The sequence below is a fragment of the Centropristis striata genome, chromosome 14 (assembly GCF_030273125.1).
Source record: "Centropristis striata isolate RG_2023a ecotype Rhode Island chromosome 14, C.striata_1.0, whole genome shotgun sequence".
NCBI classification, from domain to species: domain Eukaryota; kingdom Metazoa; phylum Chordata; class Actinopteri; order Perciformes; family Serranidae; genus Centropristis; species Centropristis striata.
This window is the reverse complement of record NC_081530.1, coordinates 11,074,282-11,098,803: the sequence shown is the minus strand read 5'-3', so window position 1 is coordinate 11,098,803 and position 24,522 is coordinate 11,074,282. Positions and strand designations below refer to the sequence as shown.

Genomic DNA, 24,522 nt, shown 5'->3' with positions numbered 1-24,522 from the left:
CATTAAAAAACACAAAAAACCCCACAAAAAATAGAAAAAACACATACAAATTGTAAAATAAATACATAAAAAAACAACACAAAAAACATGAAACACAAAATATTGCATTAAATGCTGAATGCACACTGCAACATTTGAAAAACCTCAGCAAAAACAGTAAAATCATGTTTTATTTGGTCATGGTGGTTTTCACTTTTGCTGAAAAAGAATTGATGCCCTAAATGGGACATGGAAACATTTCCAGTAGTTCAAGTCAAACAGCCCCAACCAAGTATTGAGTCATATAGATGGACAGACTTTTCAGAGGCACATTTCCATATTAAACATACTTTTTAAAATAGTTTTTTTGTAATATAAAAATTTTTTGAGACACTGAATTTTAGGACTTCATTAAATATAAGCCATAATCATTATAACTAGAAGGAAAAAAATAGCTAAATGTAGTGGAGTAAAAAGTAAACTAAAAATGTATGGGGTAGAAGTATAAGGTTACATAAATGGTAAGTAAAGTACAAGTACCTCAAAATTGTAAGTACTGTTAATATCTTATTTTAAGCGTTCAACATGCTTATTTCTAGATTCAACAATCTTAATTTAAGAAATCTTGTCAAGTGACCAGTGACCTGACTGCACCAGTCAGTTGAACAAACTGATCTGGCTTCTGTTTTCAATAATTGAAACTGAAAAGTTAATTACGATTGATTTTCAATTTGGAATTGAAATTGAAAAACACCCAGTGTTTCCTGTGTGCACTATTGTTGGTTAATCTGAAGCAGAACATTGACACTCTGATTATTATAATGTCCATCGAAAGTCCAGCTAAGTATCAATAAAGCTATTTTAAGTGAGGTAGAAAACCATGCAAAACCATTCATTTGCACGGATTAAAAACAAACACGCTTTGATAAATATGTCTGGAGGGGAAAATGTTTTGCAGATTTATTTATTTTTCAAAATAAAAGAAATGCCATTTATCTTTTTGGTTTCACAATGCAGTTCGATCTTAAGGAAATATGCCTAATCAGTCAGAAGCACAGTAGCAGAAAACTTATTAGTATTTTGCTAAAAAACATTATTATTGTCTAAATGATTGCACTTATTCCACAGACCTTTTGACACCACATGTTCAAAACAATAAATGTTAATGATACATTTGTTAGTATGGAAAGTACCAACGCTGTTAAAAAAAAAAAAAAAGCAGCTCTACAGATAATTAAAAATGTATTTTTTACCTGTTCAGTGACAGCACTGTGAGCAGGCTGTTCATCAACCTGTTCAGAACATAATTATGTTCCAAAAAAAGCAAAGAAATGCTGTAATGGTGGATTTCTACTTCAAATTCAAACATAAATCATTAGCAATTAAATAAACAATACTTTGTTTATTGTTTAAGGGGAATCTGAATGCAAGAAACCAAGTGAAACCACCAATAACAATAATGACAATAAATAATCTTAAGAAATAGCAAAACATAAGTTTATTCATTTTCATTCATGTTGACTCAAATCTATGAAGTAATTATTGCTTTAACACACATTGCATAATATAGTTTGTAATATTTAATTTTCTACTTAAACAAAATGCATTTTTTAAATTAAATTATCTCTTGAAAACAGTTTGTTTAAAGTCTCCAGAGTTATATATTCTGTGTACATAATCTAATGAATGATTTTATAATTAAAAAATCAAATCAGAACACTCAAAGGAGTATTTACCTTTCATTCCCCCATCTGAAGGGATTAAAACATCCTTTTTATTTTTATGTGGCATTATCAATTGTCATGATCAAAACTCTGCTAACATGACAACCTTGCTTTTCCTGCGTCATGTTTGCTGATCAATGTATTCTCTCAAACACCCCCTCCAGGGCAGGAGGCTCCTCAGGGGAGAGCTCTCTTTTTGTACCTGTTAGTCCGGGACGTCCCTCCCTGAGCCCTGATCCTCCACAACAAGACAGAGCAGAGGAAAGTAGCAGGGCCTTGGAAATGACATGCTCTGTTTACTAAATGACCAGAGAAACCTAGAAGAAATAGGGCAGAGAGAGAAGCGAGGAATACTGGCATGAAGAGCATCAGCTCCCCAAAAGGCCTCCGGGATGGAGAGATGAAACAAACAGTAGATCACAGGAGTTAGATGAAGAGGCTGAGGGCGGGTGGTATATATCAAGATGCAGCAGAAGGGCGGGGAGCTGCGAGTGCTATGAGGGAGGAGAGTCGGCCCACACGTTGTCGCGGGGCGGCTGCTAATGCATTATTGATTTCTGCCACTGAGAAGATTCGCCTCGCATCCTGCGTCCACTTCCATCCACTCGGGTCTGTCAGCCGGCCCAGACTCCAGCTTAGGACCGGTGTTTAGGGCGGAGTTTAGGATCAGGATTATATTTATTTTTAGGGGAATAGCCAGAACCCATCCTGCGAGCAAACAGCACGAAGTCCATCTTTTATTATTGAGGATTGCTTCTGAGGAGGCTCTGCTGACACTCCGCTGTGTGTGTGTGTGTGTGTGTGTGTGTGTGTGTTTGTGTTTGTGTTTGTGTTTGCGTTTGTGTGTGAGCTCATAAACCTTTGGACCCCCTACACCAGGGGGTGTTTCAAAATGACCAAAAAAAGACACAAAATGACAGAAAAAAAAAAAAATTACTTAAAAAAAGACACAGAATTACCAAAAAAAGACACAAAATTACCAAAAAATACACAGCTCATAAACCTTTGGACCCCCTACACCAGGGTTCTCAAACTCAAACTCATTACCTGGGGGCACAAAAAAGACACAAAATTACCAAAAAAGACACAAAATTACCAAAAAAGACACAAAATTACTAAAAAAAAGACACAAAAATACCAAAAAAAGACCCAAAATGACCCAAAAAAGACACCAAATTATTTAAAAAAATTTAATTTATTTAAAAATCATTTAAAAAAAACACAAAATTCCAAAAAAAAGACACAAAATTACCAAAATTACCAAAAAAAGTAATTAAAGGGGCACACAACACGGTAAAGTGCCATTCATATAAAACTCACATTAAACTTTCATATCAAGGTGAGGGCCACAAAATATCGTCACAAGGGCTGCAATTGGCCCGCGGGCCGCTAGTTTGAGACCCATGCCCTACACCATTTATATAACTTTACAAATTACTAAATAAGTTAATGTTTTTACACAAACATTACATATTTAATCAGATGCTTAAAGTTTAAAAAGTTAAAATAAAATCACCAAATATTTCGATAATCAATAAATTAAATAATCCATCAAATGAAACAAAAAAAGGCACGCATCATAAAGCCAGTCGTCAGCGAGAAAAGTTTTTCCATCTGCCACAGGCAGCCAATCACATTCCTCCTGCTGATACAATGCAATAATTGTGTCTTACACAACCATAATTGAGTCTGGCAAGTACAAAATGGACAAAATGTTCGCAGGAATAATTGCCTCGAAAACAGAGCTGGGAAAATAGTGGCAGGATGTGTTTTTACTACTTTATTTGAAAAATTGGTATACTTACTGCCGGTCTGGGAAACATTTTCTTCCCCAAAAGCTTTTACATCTTAAAAATGTTTTGGATTCTAGAGCACCAGACCAATTTCTGGCTTTTGTAATGGTTTTTAAAGAGCCATTAGCTTAGCGCTACCACCATACCCTCTATTGACTTGAACCTCTTATCACTCAGCCCCCTTTTATTGAGAATTGGAGGTTGTTGACGGTGGAAGTTTAGGGGGAGATAGCAGGTCAACAATAAATTCAGTATAGAAGTAGTGTACATCATCTGAAAGATGGGGATCTGGAGATTAGCTTGAGATGCAGCTCAGCACTGTGTGTCAAGTTGATTTTGGTCATAAATCTCTAAATAAAATAAAAAATAAAAATGAATCCACAGTCTCATCCTTCCAGTTTTGGCAATTCATAGACTGTTTAGTGACCCAGTATGCAGAAATATTCATATGGTGGAAATAATACTGTTTTTCAACAGCCTTTATCATCATAAAGCAGGCATTTGTGTATAGAAGAGTCATTCAGATATCTTCAGGTCAGAGATCAGAGGCCTACTTTGAAAATCACCATGTCCTCAGTAAAAATAGCCTCATTTTGATGCATTATTTCCCATCATGACAGCCCGCTACAGCCTCTGAAAGAAAAAAAAAACTGCGAAAAATTCAGGGGTTGAAAACAAATTGTAGTGGTATATGAACCTGATGACTACATGACTGTGTACTATGAAGTACATAGTGAAGTGTTTCTTCCAGTGTGACGTCAGGTCCAAATGTCTCAGAGAAACTGGTAAACTGTATTTATTATTCTTCTTATTTATTTTTTTTTACAGGTCAGGATTAATAATTTAGTCAAATTTGGTTTTCTAATCTCAGACTTTAATTGAAGCTACACACACACACACACACACACACACACACACACACACACACACACACACACACACACATCCTTGTACTTGTATCTTTGTGAGGGTCCTCATTGGAATAGTGAATTCCCTAGCCCCTTACACTAACCCTAACCCTGACCATCACCATCACAACTGATTGCCCAACCCTAACATAAACCTGATTGTAACCTTAACCCTAAAACAAAGTCTGAAATCTCAAACAAGCCTTTAAAGAAATGGGGACCAGCCCGAATGTCCTCACTTAACAAAAAATGTCCTCACTCTGTTGGTTAAAAATGTGTCTGGTCCTCACTATGTAGGAAGTACAAGAACACACACACACACACACACACACACACACACACACACACACATCCTAGTTCTTCTGTCTTTGTGAGGGCCCTCACCTTCACTATCTTACTAAATGCCCAACCCTAACCCTAACATACAGTCAGGTCCATAAATATTTGGACATTGACACAATTTTCAGCAATTACTTTTGGTCACTTAAAAAGGTGGAGGGCACATATAAAATGTAATTCCTACACCATTCACCTGATTTGGATGAAAATACCCTCAAATTAAAGCTGGAAGTCTGCACTTAAAACACATCTTTTCATGTAAATCCCATTGTGGTGGTGTACAGAGCGAAAGTGCTGAAAATTGTGTCAATGTCCAAATATTTATGCACCTGACTGTAAACCTAATTGTAACCTTGTAACTCTCCAACAAGCCTTTTTAGAAGTGAGGACCGGCTGAAATGTCCTCACTTCACAAAAATGTCCTCACTCTGTTGGTTAAGAACGTGTTACGGTCCTCACTATGTAGAAAGTACAGGAACACACACACACACACACACACACTAGCCATCAGAAGCATAGTTAGTGTGTTATTGAAGCAATACGTTTCCCGATGGCTGCACAATTCCAGAAATTTGGGTGGAATAAATGGAATTGAAATGGGAACAGTGTGGGAACATTGTGGATTTCAGCCAAATAATCGAGGAGAACCCTTTAACGTCAACCAGCCTGCATGATGAATTTGCGTGAGAACAGTGGCAACGGAAGCTGGCAATACAGAATAATCCTTGTAATAAAGGATTTACTTGAATTGTTACGCTCTAATTTCATTATAGCAGCGGCATAAAACGGTCCTTGAATGACATCAACTATGCTGTCGCTTGTCGTTAAAATTGCTGGGAAAATATATCGCCCTTAAAAAATATGTTATCATGACAGGCCTACTGTCTACATGGGGCATACACTTTACCAGGTGAGATACTGAGCTACCCTAGTTTTACATTTTACACCAGAAAATCATCACAACGATGTGTTGTACCAATGAATCTGGCACCGCTGAACAGAACAGACTCCGGTAAATCCACTAATTTTATGTGCAAATGTTTGACTCTCTGCTATCAGGTTTCTGGGTCCTGCAGCATGAAGAAGCTCAGGTATTACCACTACATGTGCACAGACGATGAAAGTTGTTGCTAATCTCCGCATCTTTGAAGCGGCGGTGTAAAAACACAGTAATGACTGAATGTTGTTGTCGGCGGTCTCCAGGTTGTCTGCTGGGCTCTTGAGTCTCACCTGGGGAATTCATTAGCTCGAGTTGTCAGCTGCAGTCAGACTTGTATTGTTTGCGGGGCGGTTAGGCTCTGTCAGTGTCGCATTCATGACCAGCTGCTGTTGGTTTGCAGATTTCCCATTTGCACGGTGTAAGCACTGTGTCACTTTGTAAATGGCAAAATCTGCATTGCCTTTTGGCTCCAGTAAACAAGCCCCAGCCCCAGTGTTCCTGCCAGCCGAGCGGATCACACACTACAGCCAGAAATACAGAGAGGAGCAAACAGCGAGACCAATCTGTGCCCTCCCAATCATCTACGCTCGCCGTACTTCACTTCTCTTGTACGAGCAATATCATCTGAGGTCACCGTGGCTCCGGGTTGCAATATCAAAAAAAGAATAAAAGACAGAGAGCAAATGAAGATCTGAAAGACCAAATTCAGAGACCAAATTGAAAATCTTGGATGACCTTCTCCAGATGCCCTGGAGGAGGGGGGAGGGGGGAGGGGGGTCGAGGAAAATAGTCTAGCTCCCTCTCCTCACCCATCACACAATCTCCATCAGCAGCAACCACACTGTTAACTGTTATTCACAGAGAGTGCAGGTGGAGGCGGAGGTGGGAGGTAGAAAATGTTAGATAAAAATTTGATTAAAATGCATCAGGTTTTGCTTGGCCTTTTCCAAGGAAAGATGGTGTTGTCATAGTGTAGAATAGGGCCGCCTGAGTTATACAAAGCGTTATTGATGGCAGTGGAGGAAAGCTAACGAAAAATGACGGAGACAAACATAAAGATAAAGCCCTCACTATCGCTCCCTCTTCGCTTGCTGCACTTCCCCGCCCCTCCCTTCCACTTTCAGCTCCTCTCCTTCTTCTTTTGCTTTTTTTTTTTTTTCTTAGTGTAAGTGTGATAAAAGCAGGAAGACCTATGACTCAGGTTCCCACCCCACATTCTGATATGAATTCAGGGAGCTGAGGCCGTCCCCTAATCTCTTAATGCATGTTCCCTCGCCCTTGGCAGGGTCATGGGAGAAATAGATGGGGCCTTATCAGCTTTTATGGATTTATGGAGAATTTCTCTGCATTGGGTGTTTTTCTTTTTTTTTTTTTACACCAACTTGTGTGTGCGTGTACAGTACGCCTCTGTGTGTGTCCTGAAGGATTCTGAATAAGGTTATCAGGGCCGGTAATATCTTCATGAATTTTATCAAGGTTCTAATTACTGCATCAATCACGTTGACTTACTCTATCAAGCTGAAATGAAAAGACACGCTGAGCCTGTTTAAAAAAATAAAATAAATAAATGTGCGAGTGTGCTAACCTTCAGCACCTGATCCCTCATCTCTTCTCTTACACTCAGTACTAATCAAAATATTAAATTATGCTTGAATTTATTCAATTTTAATTGAGGTCTTAACAAAGTGAGAGTAGCCTACATAAAGATCATCAGCTGAATGTGCTTAAAGCTGCACAATTCATGATTTTATATTAACAGTTGATTAAGTGACTGAGTTTAATGTGAAAGGTGTCACTCTTGGTACAACACCTACACTAAATACAGCGTACAGGCCGGCTGCAGGGCGTAGAGATATTACTACGCACTTTAAAAAAAAAAAAAAAAAAATTGTGCAGAGTGAAACTGGTTTCTGATATGGACCAATGGGTGACCTTTTAGTTTCGTGCTGCAAGCTTGTTGTAACTATCTATTCTACAATCAGAACCGGTGCAGGTACCAGATCGGCTCGGGGTCCTTCGTCTGCTGCTGATTCGTCACGCAAAACGATATCTACAGCAACGCGACTCAGACAAACTAAGTAGCTTTCGACTTTTAGATAAATATAGAGACAGACAGACAGATAGATATGTGTGTGTGTGTGTGTGTGTGTATATATATATATATATATATATATATATATTATATGTGTAAACACAAATACACACACACACATGGAAAATAGGTTACAAGTGGTAGGTTTGTGTTATAAGGCCCCATCTGGGCCTTATAACACAAAGGAGGATTTAGCGAGGTAACCTGAGGTTTATAATGGTGGTTGACCTCTCAGTGGGGTTCATTGCCTTGGTAAATACTCCCCACATGCCAGATCATAACATATTAAAGTGCATAAAAGCCTTCTGACCGATCAATTATTTTGGAAAATTCCATTGATCCCCTGGAGCTCAGCTCATAAGAGGCTCTTAGAAGGGTAACAGTGTTAAAAGGCCAGCCAAGCCCTTTGGCTTCCCTATGAAACATATGACTAACTGAGGCACTAGAGCTCTGTAGCTACTTGTTGAAGAAGTGAAAGTTTGCCTAATTACAGATTTGTATTATGTTTTGATATTTATTTTTTAATTGCTGCCTAGTCCTTTTCACTGGGCCGAGTTGCAGCTGATAGAATAAGGCTAAAGCTGATATATAGCCTAAAAAGCATCCTTTTATATTTTAGCAACACTTATACTTATTATAATATAACAGATCAGATCTACTTAGGTCCTAGATTTGCCATTGATATACACATTATAAACTTATGCATTTGCACCATAAACTTAATATGAATGCATATGACTGTAAAACGACATTACATTTGACCATTAATTCTTGTTAAATGACTAATTTATTTAACCCTTTGATGCACAACCTATTGACACCCCTTCTAATGCACAACCCAGGTCAAAAATGACCTGCATTCATTTCCTATGTCATTTAATGCTTGCTGTGTGTTTCTGTGTTCTAGCTTTATTGGGGCTATCAACTTATTTTATGATTGAATATTCCAGGTATTCTTTAAATATATTGTTTTTGATAACAACAGATCATAATTTCCATTTTTCCTCTCATACTTTATGAAGAAAAAAAGTTTTTACATTATTACAAAGCTAACTACTTCGCTAAGTATCTTGCTAAGTTAACTACTTAGTCAAGAAGTTAGCTAAGTAGTTAGCTTAGCAATCTACTTAGCTAAATACTTAGCCAAGAAGTTAGCTAAGTAGTTAGCTTAGCAAGCAACTTAGCTAACTACTTAGCCAGGAAGTTAGCTAAGTAGTTAGCTTAGCAAGCAACTTAGCTAACTACTTAGCCAGGAAGTTAGCTAAGTAGTTAGCTTAACTAATTACTCAGCCAAGAAGTTAGCTAAGTAGTTAGCTTCGCAAGCTACCTAAAAAATGGATATGAGTCATTTTTGACTGATGTTGTGCATTAGAAGAGTAGTGACACAAAAAGGGATTTTATTTAAAAATGAATAAAGGAAAACATAAAAAATTGGATGTATGATCAAAAACAAACTAATTGAGGAAAACCTGGAATACTGAATGATGAAAATAATTTATTGCAAATATATAAAACATAAAAACTCTGTCGGGTCACTTTAGACCCATGTTGTGCATCAAAGGGATAAAGTACAACATGTATATAGAAGATGATTCAAGCACTTGTCAGCTGTCCTTCCTGCATTTGGCACCTGCAACCTTTTATGTTTTTGATTCGTATTTCATTAATATTATAGTTTGCTCTTGGCTCTGTGGAGGTGTTTCCATATTTCAGCCCTCATTGACATATGTGACATAAAGGTGGTGGACAGAGAACTTGAGCCTTAATGGGGGGAGGATTAAATACAATCATTTTTTACCCTGGTGTATCTAAACCTAAACTGGCAGCTGAGTGTATACATATTGTGGTAAATGTGTTGATTTCTGAACCTTTTTGTATTTTTTAGTAAAAATGTTTAAGAGGACCTTGATACAGAGACCATGTCATCTTGAAACTGTTTGCATTCTGAAATAAAATTCAATGAATAATTGACAGTCAGCACTTCAGAAATATATTTTAGATATAATAACATTTGATGGTTCAAGACACTCAAATGTGCGAATCTGCTGCGTTTGACGGTCCTTTGTTCAGTAAATTGAATAGTTTGAAGTTTTTGTCAGTTGGTCGAACACAACAAGACCTTTTGCTCTTGAATATTCAACATTCACTTTATTGTCATTTCTCTGAGTATTTTCAAACACAGAAGAAACAAAATACCGTTTCTCACAAGCTCCAAACATAGCATTAAAATACATTAATACATGTCTAAAACTGTCCATCCCTAAAATAAAAATATTATTATAATATTGTCATGGGCATTGTCACTGTTGTCATCAGAAAACATTGGGCAGATTAAAAGATGGTGAAAATAATTGTTGGTTTCAGCTGTGGAATGAATTAATTCAGCTTGTCTGGGCAGATGAAAGTTCTCATTTACAATGAAACACTTATTCTATTTTCAGAGTAGGCCTTTTAAGAAAAGAAAATAAAGACTCTTTACAAATATACAGAAGCTCTTAGATCTGTGAAATGCCAGAAGTTTCCCATCATGCAAAGAAGTATCGCTGTATGGATCTACAACCTGCAGCTTCTAGTGGTTATTGTTGCTGACGTCAGGCTGTCAGAGATCAATGTAACTGTCATGCATTGTGTGGTGATCAATGGTGATTGATTCTGAGCAGACTTGACTCATCACAGTCAAAGTAAAGACGGTACAGTAAAAAATGTCAGGCCGGGCTCAAGTCAGGACTAAGATGCAGAGCAGGTGAACTTAAAAGTTTCTTTATTGAAAGAATGCAGCAGGGTAACTCCTCACAGAGTGAAAGAAAAGGGCTATGAAACACCTGACTATGAGTAAAAACTAAACAAAGAAAAGTCGCTCCAAAGGAGGAAAAACACTGAATCTATTTACACTAAAAACTAAATAAAAATCCTAATCGAAGATAAGGGAGAAAAACTAATCTCTCAAGGGGAAAACTATGAAATAATAACACCTACAAACAAATAGCGCTCCAAAAGGGAGGAACAAAACCTGATAGGGAAAATAAAAGATTCTGCTAAAACACTATGAATAACTGGATCAGGACTAAAAGGGGGGGAAATAATAGAGAACACAAAATCAGTCTAAAAGGAGGAAAAACAAAACGGCTGACTCAAAAAACTATGAAACTAAGAACTGCGCTTAACGAATAAATTACAAAGAAAATTCACTCTTGTGAGGAATCCAAAAGGTGAAAACAAGACTAGCTGTGTCAAGAAGGAGATAAGTGGCTGGTATGGTGACGGGGTCAAACACACTGGACCAAGACAAGGGAAAACACAGACTATTGGAACACATGGAGGGAAGGGAGCACCAGGTGAACACAATCGGTAATTAGGGGAGACAATCAGACAGATGACACACGGGGAAGGGCAAGTGACCTGAAACGAGAGGAGAGTTACTATTTCAAAATAAAACAGGAAATAAGACCAGAACACATAATAAAACACCACCTTTTGTGTGACAAAAAACAAAAGCAATTTGTTGGCTTGTACTTCACTTTTACAACCACTAGGTGGCTTCAGGTGAACCAGAGGAAGACTGGAGCTCACAATAACAAAGATCCTGTTTTTGTAGAGGCTATGTCTATATGTGGTTTACCAAATAGGATGAGTTGCTTAAAGACATTTGGAAATAATGAGAAACACAGCTTTACTAGCTGAGGCTGTGTCTTCACTGTCTCATTCTTCTCATTGCAATCCTGTCATAAGAACAGTTGGAAACTTGCCCTCCAACAATGAGGGGGTCCAGCTCTCGTAGCTGAAGAAAAAGCAATTTAGCCACAGAGCCCCCCCGAGAACTCGCACATCAAAGCAGCAGCGGTGGTGGTGGTGGTGGTGGTGGGGGCTAAGCCAGAGCCTGCCCGGCTTCGCCTGCGAGCAGGTGAGGGAGAGGAAAATATCAGCGTTGTCCAAGAATACTGTGAGATCTCAAAGGACAGCAGCTGCTTGTTATCGCAGGATATTTCTGGCAGTTTGACGTCTCATCCATGCTTTTGGGGCAGAGAAGATGGAGCCAAGGGAGGAAATGGACATTGGCTTTGTGACATGCATTTTAAAGCTCCTTATGTACAGGTCGTTCATGGATCTGACCCCTGCTTCTTTATTCTTCATTTCTTTTCCCTCTGTAAATCTGACCAGCAAGTAGGGCACACTTCAGCCCCAAGATCACCCTTAGAGACCCACATGGACCCATTCTTTGCTTTTTTAGGAGGAGGCAGGGGATCTTTAGGGGGGGACAGCAGGTCAAGAGTAGATGTCACATAGAAGTGGTGAGATTAGTTTGAGATGCAGCTCAGTTTTTCTGGCCATACTGTTATAAACAATGAATTTTGGCTGGGCACCTATTCAAATTTGGAAAGTTTAGAATGCTTAGAACCATAAACTGTATATAAGTAATGGAGGTAGTGACCACGACGTCACCCATTGGTTTGTGGCCCGTTGGAAGCATCGAGTTCAGCGTTAAACTCTTCACCATCTTGTCTCGCCATCTTGTTTCCGATACGGGGAGCAGACCATATCTGGACTGTGGAGGAGTGAGAGGGATCTGATCATTGACTACAGCCTCTCTACACCTCAACCTGAGAGAAGCTGCTGCTAATTCATGTTAGCATTAATTGGAGCATTAACTGGGATGTTAGTTTTGGCTAGCAAAAAACAAAAACAAAATGTACGTTACTTCCCTCAGAAAACTGACCAGCGACTCCTTCGAGTGTCTGTTAGTCCAACCAAACGCTGAACAAGACATTTTTAATGAACAAAATGTTCAAATAAACGGTCATTAGGTGAAAATACAGTGAAAGGGTATATATAACTTTATTGACACGTTGCCATGGATTTGCATTGCTCTGCTTCTCTCCTGATGACGGCTCGCCTTGTTAGTGACCTGTCAATCAAAGGAAGCCACGCCCCAAATCATACGATTCTTTATCTTCTGTTTTCTTCTAAATGGTGCCATTGTTTACACTATTCACATGAAATTGTCTTGAAGATTTTTTACTAGCGATTCAGACTATAGTGTTGTCCTAAAACGTTTCGTCCCTTTCGTCTGCTCCTTGTATCGGAAACAAGATGGTGACGCAAGATGGCGACAAGTGTAACGCTGAACTCGATGCTTCCAACGGGCCACAAACCAATGGGTGACGTCTCTATGTCCATTATTTATATACAGTCTATGGTTAAAACAGACTCCTGGTGACTTTCTGGCTTTTGAATATCTAAGTGATCAAAATTTATTAGAGCTGAGATGTGGGAAAACAACTACATAACACAAACTAAACATGCCTTTCCCTATAAATAAGAGCTGCCCTCATTAGAAATGTTCTTTTTTCTACATTAAAGAGCAAAAAATGCCTGCACTTCATCAGCAGATGAAAAATAAAACCAAACCCAAATCTGAAAAAACAGAGGAGATTATTTCCTGGAATGCTTCTTATCCTTGATGAAAACAAGTCCACTCATCATCACTTGTTAATGAAAGACCTTCACTGATATTTTTCTTTGATGCTTGGTATTTGCCTTTACTTGGAAAACAAAAACAGATGGCTAATCTTTGTATATAAGTGAATCAACATGAAATTTGTACTTGGTTATGGTTTTAGAGGATTTAAAAAGAGAAGGAGTCGGTGGAGGTATAGAGACTGTATCCCATATCAGACACATCTGCAATGCCGCACTTTCCATTAATTTCACGGTCATTTCGAATAAGATCGCCACCACCAGTGTAGGTATAATTGTTATACACATATTTAACAACCTACATGTAAAATTCCATTTATGTACATGGAGATTTACATGTCTAATTACAATATGAAAGTAACTCTGATGAGACAAAGCAGTAAGAACACTCTCTCTATCTTTATATTACTGTATTTTATTGTGAAGGACAGAATTAAGGTCCAGGTGTTTTAATTACGATGATTGATAGCGTTGAAATCTATTTGGCTTACCCGGAAACGTCAAATTTCCCTCAAAAACTCAGCAGCCACCACTGTTTTACAGCGAAGAGATCCAAGTGTCTGATTTGGGATACAGTTAGCTCACGGCTAATTCACCGGCATTATCGTCATTTAGCCGACTCTGGTAAACCCGAGGCTAACGTACATGATTAATATACGGTTTGAAAGATAAGAAGTTAGACTTTAGTTTCACATCATTTAATTAATTGGCAGCATAACATGATCATTGGTATTAGTACTTAACGTGAAATTTTGATAGAATCTTAGCCGAACAGTGTCCAATTTGGGAGTTAGCTCATGGCTAATTCACCGGCGTTGGCGTCCTTTAGCCGACTCTGGTAAACCCCAGGCTAACGTACATGGTTAATATACGGTTTGAAAGATAAGAAGTTAGACTTTAGTTTCACATCATTTAATTAATTGGCAACATAACATGATCATTGGTATTAGTAGTTAATGTGAAATTTTGATAGAATCTTAGCCGAACAGTGTCCAATTTAGGAGTTAGCTCACGGCTAATTCACCGGCGTTAGCGTCCTTTAGCCGACTCTGGTAAACCCCAGGCTAATGTACACAGTTAAAACAATATAGGCTACGGTTTGAAAGATAAGAAGTTAGACTTTAGTTTCACATCATTTAATTCATTGGAAGCATAACATGATCATTGATATTAGTAGTTAATGTGAAATTTTGATAGAATCTTAGCCGAACGGTGTCCGATTTGGGATACAGTTATGTTAGCGGATGAGGAGACAGAAAACAAGATGATGGAGGAGGAATGATGGGAGAGTTGAATGAGGTAGCCGGTTCTTTCTCTAGGGAAGGTCAGCAGGACTTGGATCTGCTTTCGGGCCTGTAAACTGCGTGTGTGTGTATGAGAGAAGAGTGTGTGTACTGATATGTGTCCTGCATGTCAGTGTGCAAGTATTACAGCCATCTCTCTGGTTTAAGCATTCCCTCGGTTGCCATTATGGCCTAATAACCGTGTCAGTGTGATTAATGGCAGGAGGCAGGGCTCTGATTGCACTCTCGCTCAACTACAGTACCGAGGCAACTACACTACCCACGATCCCGCTGTCTGTGCTCGTCCAACACGGCCATCTCGAGCGGTGGCGGCACCGGATATGAAGGTTATACGTGCAGTTAGAGCGCTCTATCGCTCCTGCTGGCATCAGAGAGTCGATGTGATGATGATTATTGGATGATTAGAAGTTAGGCAGGAAACCATGTGATCCCCAAGGCCCCTTTAACCAGTCCAAGGTAATAAACACAGGCAGCTTAGTGGCTGTCCTTTTGTCTCCTTGTGTTTGTCTTCATCACTGTTCATTTGTTTAGATAAAGTTACAATAAAAGAACCGTTTGAGAGAAGAAGTTCTAAATGAAATGGGCGATTAAGGAGGTAGAAAACAGTTAGGGAACGTACTTAAAAGTGTGTCTCAGGGAGCCGTTTTACTCTAAACGCCCAAAGTTAAAGATTCATCTTTCTTCAGCTTTATTTCAATCTTTAATGGCCATAAAATCAGAATGTTGCACATGGGAATTTTGCAAAAATAATATTTGATTCATTGGGCCTCATGCAGGAAGCAATAAACAGACACATTTAATCTTATTTTTCATAAAGCCATGATTAACCATTGAATTTTACCCAGGAACATAAAAAAAATGCATGAATGGCATAATGAGGTTAAGAATATTATACAGTCATGGAAAACAATATATGAACACCCTTCAACTTGTTGTTCATTTTAATGCCAGTTACAAAAAAGGTAATTAAAAAACAAAATAATGGTTATTATCAATAAAACCATGGAACATGTCTAAATAGCAGCTCTTAAATTAAACTCTTTTGAGCTTTTTTTGTCCAAACAAATGTACCTTTAGTTGTACCAGGCATTAAAATGAACAAGGGTGCTCTAATATTTTTTTCGATGACTATATATTATAGGTCATATATTGTTATATATGATATATATATAAGGTCTTTTCTGTAGATTTTCCTGTAACGCCAGTACTAACGTGCTGCAAAATATTACATTTACTCTGTTTAAATTTATTCAACAGTATGTTAATTTTACCACTGCATCACTTTTGTGATGTTTTTCTGGATAATAACCACAATTATTATCAATAAAACCATGGAAAATGTCTAGATATCAGCTCTTCAATTAAACTATTATGAGCTATTTTTGTTGTCATCATTATATTTGTCCAAAAAAAAAAAAGTACCTTTTAATTGGACCTAATTGGACAAGATAGTTACATGAACAAGAAATTGAAGAAAAACAAAAAACACTTCTTTTTTTCCCATGACTTTATAAAGCAGCTTGCCTAGAGCAAGGATCACATCACAAATACCGGTATGAACTATATCGATATATGTGATATGGTCGAATTCCAATTATATCAATATATTTTTTATATCGATATATCGCCCAGCCCTAGTCTGGATTCGATGTCTCTTACTTTTGCTCTTAAAAACTGTAAGATAATGTTGCTGCATGAGGCACAATGTGTGGGCATCTTTTGTAAACATAACAGGATGTGACAAGATCACATAATAAACGAGCCAGTAAAGAGGTGTAATGGTATTTTAATGTGGCACTGGTAATTTTTGATAAATGTCTCTGTCTCTCTGGGTTTTTATCAGCTGTTGTCGTCATAGAGACGGTCTAGACATGCAACAATTGTGAGGTGTTTGAAAAGTCTGCTTCCCTCAGCTTTTATTGCCTCTTTCTTTATCTTGTTTTTTATTTTATTTTTTTATTTTCAGGCTTTTGCAACCCCAGCTGATTGTAAAACCTCTTTCAATTCGTTTTGTTGTTCTGGCACTTCTCTTTTGAATAGTCCTAACATCTCTGGTCAAGGTAAAGGGTAGCAACTATAACAACAAGAGAAAAATAGATTATTAGGGTTTTGATGGATCTCTGCTTTCCATTGTAAAAACTTTACTTTCCAAATAAATGATAAATGGATGGTATTTAACGTTTCTATAGTTTACAGACCACTCAAAGCCATTTAGATCCAATGCCATGCAGCAACTTGTGAATCACAACATATAAGTGCTACAAATGTTAGAAATGTGCATGTGAGTGTTGTCATCAGATGCTTGTGTGTATCGCACTGTAAAATAAAGCTCTACACTCATATATATATATTCATATTATTTTATGACAATAGTCATTTTCAAAACATTTTGTTTATAATTATAATATTATAATATAATATTATATTATTATAAACATACTCATAATAACCCCTGTTCTAACCCATGTTATAATAGCCACTGTTATAATACATTATAACAACAACGACAATTATAATACACTGTGATCCTTGCAAAAAAGTCTTAAAGTGAATCTTTATGGGTTCTTATAACTATAATTATACAGACACATTTTAAAGCATTTATAAGGAAAAGTGTTACCAAAATAAGCTCCACACATTACAGTGTTATTTTTACTCTGTGTGGTGTATTATAGCTGAAGACATTACGATACATTCATATCTTCAAAGGATTTATAATAAGCACAATCAGTCTCTCAGGAACAAGAGACAGAACAAATACCCAGGGTTAGGTTACCTAGAGTGTTCAGATGTTGTTGTTTTTTGTGATCAAAATCCAGTTCCAGCATCATGGCCTCTTATAAAACCTACTGGAATCACTGGCATCTTTACCTTTGACACTGCTTCAGGCCTCTCTGTGATGATATGGCTGTTTTTTAATGCTCCTAAAAGCCTTTCTCCTGCTCTCTAACCTTTGGATGCAAACTCCTAGCAAGACCACTATTACAGTATTACATACATAAATTATTATTAGTAGTAGTAGTAGTATTAACAAGTTACAATGGCTAATAAGGTAATTTTTTGTTGGAAAAAAAAAAAAAAAAAAAAAATATATATATATATATATATATATATATATATATATATATGGCATTCCGTTCAGGAAATTATGATATGTATGGATTCAAAACCTGAGACTATATATTGAAACCTGAGAATATATATCGAAGGTTTTAATCAAAGGTTTTAATATATATTCTCAGACTTTTAATATATATTCTCAGGCTTCAATATATTTATATATTCTCAGGTTTTGAATCCATATATATATATATATTCCTGAATGGCATACCATAATATGCACATGTATATATATTGTTTTGTTGAAATATGTTTCTTTAAAGAGAGTATGTGTAAGTAGTCTCCCTTTAAAAAACAAAAACAAAATAAATCAAATAAATCAGAAAACTGTACATCTCCCTTTGGAACAAATAAAGGGAAAAAAGACAAAAAGAGCTGGAACTTTATTTCTTTCAGCAATAAATAAATGTATGTATGTGTGTGTGTGTATATATATATATATATGTATATATATATATGTATATATATATATATATATATATATGTATATATATCCAAATCCATAATTACTGCATAGTGTGATGCATTTTTTGCCAGAATGAGCTTTTATATTGGAAATTAAGGGATTATTTTGACATTTTAAATGGTTTTAATGGTGGACATATTATGTATGATGGTTTTCTGTGATGTAGTTAAATGTTTATTTCATGGTGAAATAAAAGGCGTTTTGAATAGTCATCTGCTTGTGGCATACAAAAGGCAACAAAGTTATTTTTTCGCAGTACGTTTTTTTTTTTCCAAATGAAATTGAGCTTCCCACTGCTGTGAAGGCCACCGTCAAAGGCACAGCTCCCCTTTATTTCCCCCTCCCTCCATTGTGGTGCTCCTCTGCCTCTCGCGGCCAGCCCATCTCTGCTGTGCTGCCAGGATGAGAGAGCCAGCAGTGACTCTGTGAACCTCGGTCCAAAATGAAAGCCCAATCTGACACCCACCGCTGCCGCTTTGAACACACCAGATCTGAGGCAGCGCTGCAAAAACTGATGGAAGCCTGGTGAAAGGCAGGAAGCAGGGAGAAGCAGAGACAGGCCAAATACAGACAAATAGCCGGAGAGGATCACACAGATATTCTGGGTAACAACCTTGAGTCTGTCAACTTTGGCTCTCAGGCTCTTATTCAGGGTTTAAAAAAAAAAAAAAAAAAAAAGCAGGCGTTCTTCAGCGGTTCAAAACTAACATGACATGTCTATCCTGGCTGAGGTGTTATAGGTGAAGCCCAAAGATTTGGATCTTGTTATTTTTTATACTTCAGGTCAGTCAGCACTCTCTGCCTGGTGAAATAGCTGCTATCTCTATGTAACTATAGCAGCTGCTGTTTAGAAAAGACTCTTGCTTGACAAGGTCAGTGTGTTTAATTAGCATTAAAAACCTTCAAACTGCTCTTACCTGGACCTTGATTCAACTGTAAAATGAGCAAAATTTCTTACTTGGAGTAAAAAAGTACACGTAGTCCTCTAATGTGTCCTTATCTTCCCCTCCAGGGTCCTTCATGATGGTCAATGCCTCGCAGCATTTTTTTTAATTTAGAAATGTGCATTTGAATACCTTTTACACAATATGGCAGCCATTTATGGACTATTATACCAAATATAATCCTATGAAAAATTAACAAATGTAATAATAATAATACATTTTATTGATAGAGCGCTTTACAGGGTACACAAAGACGCTTTACAGTTAAAATAGTTAAAATGCAGTTAACCCTTTATCAGGTAAAGAACTATATTTGGTAACTTAAGGTAATATTTCAATAAAAAAGTTGAAAATTTACTAGATTAAAGTGGCAAATCTACAAGAAAAAAATTGCAGATTTAAGAGATTTAAAGTGGCAAATCTACGCGAAAAAAGTCGCAGATTTACAAGAAAAAAACACCACTTTAAATCTCATTAATCTACATATTTTTTTCTCGTAGATTTACCACTTTAATCTTGTCAATTTTTTTCTCAAAATATTATTTTAGTATTTTTTTTTTTTACACATTCTGGCTGTATGTAATATCCTCCAATATTCTCTAGGGTTGAAATTTGGAATTTGTATTCAATGTGGTGAAATAAGCTCCACACATTACAGTGTTATTGTGACATGTCTATCCTTGGCTGAGGTGTTACAGGTGAAGCCCAAAGATTTGGATCTTGTTATTTTAATACTCAGCACTCTCTGCCTGGTGAAATAGCTGCTCTCTCTATGTAACTATAGCAGCTGCTGTTTAGAAAAGGTCATTGTGTTTAATTAGCATTAAAAACCTTCAAGCTGCTCTTACCTGGACCTGCCAATTCAACTGTAAAATGAGCAATATTTCTTACTTGGAGTAAACAAGTACATGTAGTCCTCTAATGCAGCTATTCTCAAACTTGGGGTCCCAACCCCAATTGGGGTCGCGAGATGATTTCTGGGGGTCGCCAAATCATTTTGGAAGTCAGCTCTGTCTACACTGTGTTAATGTGTTCATGTGTTAATGTGTTTTAGTCTTTTTGGTAATTTAATGTCTTTTTTTTGGTCATTTTGTGGGTTTTTTTTTGTCATTTTGTGTCTTTTTTGGTAATTTTGTGTATTTTTTGGTAATTTTGTGTCTTTTTTTGGGGTCATTTTGTTTATTTTTTGGTCATTATGTGTCTTTCTTGATCATTTTGTGTCTTTTTTGGTCATTCTATATCTTTTCTGGTCATTTTGTGTCTTTTTTGGTCATTTTGTGTCTTTTTTGATCATTTTGTGGTCATTTTTTTGTCTTTTTTGGTCATTTTGTGTCTTTTTTGGTCAATTTGTGTCTTTTGTGGTCATTTTTTGTCATTTTGTGGTCAATTTGAGTCCTTTTTGCTTAATTTGATGTACATTTTTGGTCATTTTGTGTCTTTTCTGACAAATCCCAAAGTAGCAAGTTCTTACTCTCCAAGGAGTCTCTGTTAAAAATAACAATAACAATTCAAAAATATATAAATGCACAGACAGAGAGATGTTTTAGTTGTTGTCTGCTTCATTATTTCTCCAAAATTTGTCGTATCAACTCAGTTTGTATGATCTGAACTGTGAGATTGTGTTCAGTGAGTGGGGGTCGTGGACAACATGCATGTTAGATTGGGGGTCGCGACTCAAAAAGGTTGAGAACTACTGCTCTAATGTGTCCTTATCTTCCCCTCCAGGGTCCTTCATGATGGTTAATTCCTCGCAGCATTTCGGGGGCCAGCGAGCTCAGCTGCTGCTGCTCCCGCTCAGCGAGAACGACACCCACTGCATCCAGTTCAGCTACTTCCTGTACAGCCGCGACGGCCACAGTCCCGGGGACCTGCAGCTCTACATCCGCGTCAACAACGGCCCCAAGGGCAGCGCCGTGTGGAATATCTCGGGCTCCCAGGGACGCCAGTGGCACCAGGTGGAGCTGGCCGTCAGCACATTCTGGCCCAGTGAATACCAGGTGAGACTTCCACAAATAAATGAATACCTGCAGTGTTTAACCCCACTGACAGCAAGTTGGAGGTAGTTATTGTTTCATAGATATCGTCAAATTTGCTGGAGATGTATCTTTAAATGGATTTTCAGTTCAGTTTCTTACTATGAGCATCTTAAAGTGTGCACATAAAATAACAAGTTTGGTATTTTAAAATTTCTCTGTTCTGTGCACTGTAAAAAAATGTCGATTTTAGGGTGAAAAACTGCTAAACTATGACAGTAAAAGACCGTAAAATGATTAATGGGTTAATTCAGTTAAAGTAACAATGAAACACTGTAAATATATCAGCCAAAACGGTATTTTACATTTTTTTAAAAATACATTACTCTACTGTAAAATACACTGGTGACGTGTTTGTAGCAAAAATATACTGTAATGTATATACAAGGCATCATTTTTGCATTTATTTTTTGTAAAAAATACTTTTTCTCATTGTTGAATGTACTAAACACCATATCTCTAACAAAAATATACTGTAATATTTAATGTTAAAACCTTTAATTCATGTGGCATTTATAAAGTATTTTCTTGTAAATTATATGGCAGAACAGCATTTCTTTTGATGGAAAAACTTTTTATTTTTTACGGTAAAATATGGAATAAAATCGTAAATGCAAAATCAACAGTGCTAATATCATTTTACCGTAATATTAGAGAAAGTTGCACCATATTTATTACGGTAAAGTTCTGGCAACCACAACTGCCGTTTTTTTTTTTTTCAAGTGTGTCTCACTTATTTATGTGTTGCAACTCAATTGGAAATCAATCAAATAAAGATTTTGTGGCCGCTAAACTAAGACAAAAATGTACTAGTGCAGTGCCCGTAGGAAGTATGTATTTCTATAGTGGGATGTCTGCAACTCCATAAAACACTTACTCTTCACAAGGTACCACACCATCCAGCACATACACATTGAACATTGATATTCACTGGAAACTATTTGAATATTATTGGTAAATCGAACCTTGTAACGCACTTTAAAACTCCTAAAGATAGGTAGGCTAAATAGACTTTCAGATGAGATGAGTCAGGGTGGAAATCCAGAGTGAGCTGTGTTACTGACCAGGTGTAGGCCTATCACACAATGGGGCGGAGCGCCCATAAAAGGGGGCGGAGCTCCCCCAAAAGCCGTCTGATCGGAAACAGTGCAATGCCGCAACACGTCCTACGTAAATAATTGCCACATGAGGCTCTTCAGGCCATCTGCAGTGGCTCCCTGTGGCTGTGACAAAATAATAACGAGATGAATTACTGTTTTCTTTACATTTTTATTTTTCATTGGCATCAGCCCATTGGAATTTGTATTCAATTGTAAAAATGTGCAGCTAATATTTGGCATTAAATAGTCAATTAAAATGTGCACCAGAGCTTTTGAAACTTATGAAAGTCTACAGCCTTAACCTCTAAAAATTGTGATAGACATTTTCTATTACATGTGATATTTATTGAATGAATGATTAATTGGTAATTAAAATATAATTCATAGATAAATAATAAAAAAACTTCAAGTCTAGTTTTGAGTTTTTCTAGCTAGGTGATTCCAAACCTCCTGAGATATTTCTTATGAAATCATATTATTAAATGGTCATTATGGCCTATTAGTAATGTTGGTAGGCTAATTTAGACTGAGTATGTTTTATCTTCATTTTGAGGCTCAAAATAATGTTAGCCTTATTTTGTTTAAATAAGTTTTGACATATTTTCTCTTTTTTTGGCCAACAATGGCTCTTTTGTTAGTAAAGGTTGCAGACACACACACCCACACACACACACACACACACACACACACACACACACACACACACACACTTGCTTTTATAGATAGAATACTGAGTGCAGAATTGATCTTTTCTATGCAAATGAGCCTCACTTATACTTTGCCACATGGATAAATGCAATCAGGTGCAAAACAAAGAGCAACTTGCACACAGCTGCAGAACTATGGCAGTTGCATGTGATGCGCAATTCATGTCGCTATCAGCGGCCACAGTCCATTCTTTGGGAATTCGCAAACTTTAATTCTGATTGTTGCTTATGTAGTGTTTCTCTCTAACATTAAATATTTAAGCTTGAAACCAGGTTTTCAGGGACTTTCTGCAGTAATCCATCAAACTGTTTTCTCCATAAACGGAACTCTACGCTGGCCTCATTCCAGCTATTGCATTCATGTATCATTTAGTCAGAAAGGAAACCTGTTAGGTAATTACAGATTTGTAAATTGGATCCAAACAAACTGTGCAGAAACCCACACATGCCCACCATATTTTGTCCGGAGTCCAAAAATGTTAAACTGTATCTAAAAAAAACCCCTCAAATGTCAAACTCTCATTATTTCAGATTCATTTTTGTTGAATGGAAGAGGAAGAACATTTGTTGCTCCAAGCCAGTTTGATCTTGCAATGTTCTTCTTTTATGTAATAAATTCACATTGGATATAAACACAGGAGCACTGTCACTTGTAGTTGAAGCAGCACATCACAGATCTGTTCTCTTCATTGGGACAGAACAGATTAGCCTGTAAAAGCAATTGCTTTCCGGAGGGAACTTTCTAATGTTATTGGAGCTGTTGGGTTGAACATTTTAAAAGAAAAAAGCCTTAGTTAGAAACTAGGGGTGTTTAACCCTTTGATGCACAACTTGGGTGAGTGACCCGGCTTAGTTTTTACATTCTATATCTTTGTAATAAATTAATTTCATCATTCATTATTCCAGGGTTTCCTCAAATAACTTGTTTTTGATCATACTAATTCTTTGTTTTCATTTCCTACTTTTTGAATAAAACCCCTTTTTTTAAATCACTACGCTTCTAATGCAGAATGTCATTTTTGACCCATGTTGTGCATCAGAAGGTGTTTATATGTTGTCATTAATTCACCAATCACCAATTTAAAACCTGACACACATTTTAACTATCCTATTTTGTTAAATTGGTGTTTTTCCAATGGAAATTATTATTTGGTGGCTCTAATAAGTCTCAAATGTTAAAATATGTGATTTTCCAATGTAATCTGGTGGTTCTAACAACTCTTTTAAAGTTAAACCTTAAAAATAAGACAAACATAGTTACACATATACTCAATTTGGTAATTTAGTGTATCACTTTTTGTATCACTACGCTTCTAATGCACAAGGTCATTTTTGACCCATGTGTTTTAAACTTGATGTAATGATACAAAGACTATTTTTCTTCATAAAGTATGAAAGGAAAAAAGGGATATAATCCGTTGTAATAAAAAAAAAGATATTCAAACACACAGCAAGCATGAAATAACATGGGAAATGAATGCAGGTCATTTTTGACCCATGTTGTGCATCAAAGGATTAAAAGATGTAATTTAATGAGGCAGGAAGGATCTAAGGAAAGATGCTATAGAGTTGAGTTATGGGAAATGCCGGATCTGGTG

The 24,522-nt window shown here is 36.9% G+C and overlaps 1 protein-coding gene across 4 annotated transcripts in view; it reads left to right on the top strand.

The window, feature by feature from the left end:
- LOC131985023 (receptor-type tyrosine-protein phosphatase U-like) overlaps positions 1 to 24,522 on the top strand; it is a 321,313-nt gene that overhangs the window by 132,709 nt on the left and 164,082 nt on the right. For all 4 annotated transcript variants that reach the window (XM_059350038.1, XM_059350037.1, XM_059350036.1 and 1 more), the window contains exon 3: positions 20,810 to 21,081. In XM_059350038.1, the coding sequence (XP_059206021.1) occupies positions 20,810 to 21,081 (272 nt within the window). The remainder of the gene's footprint in view (positions 1 to 20,809; positions 21,082 to 24,522) is intronic.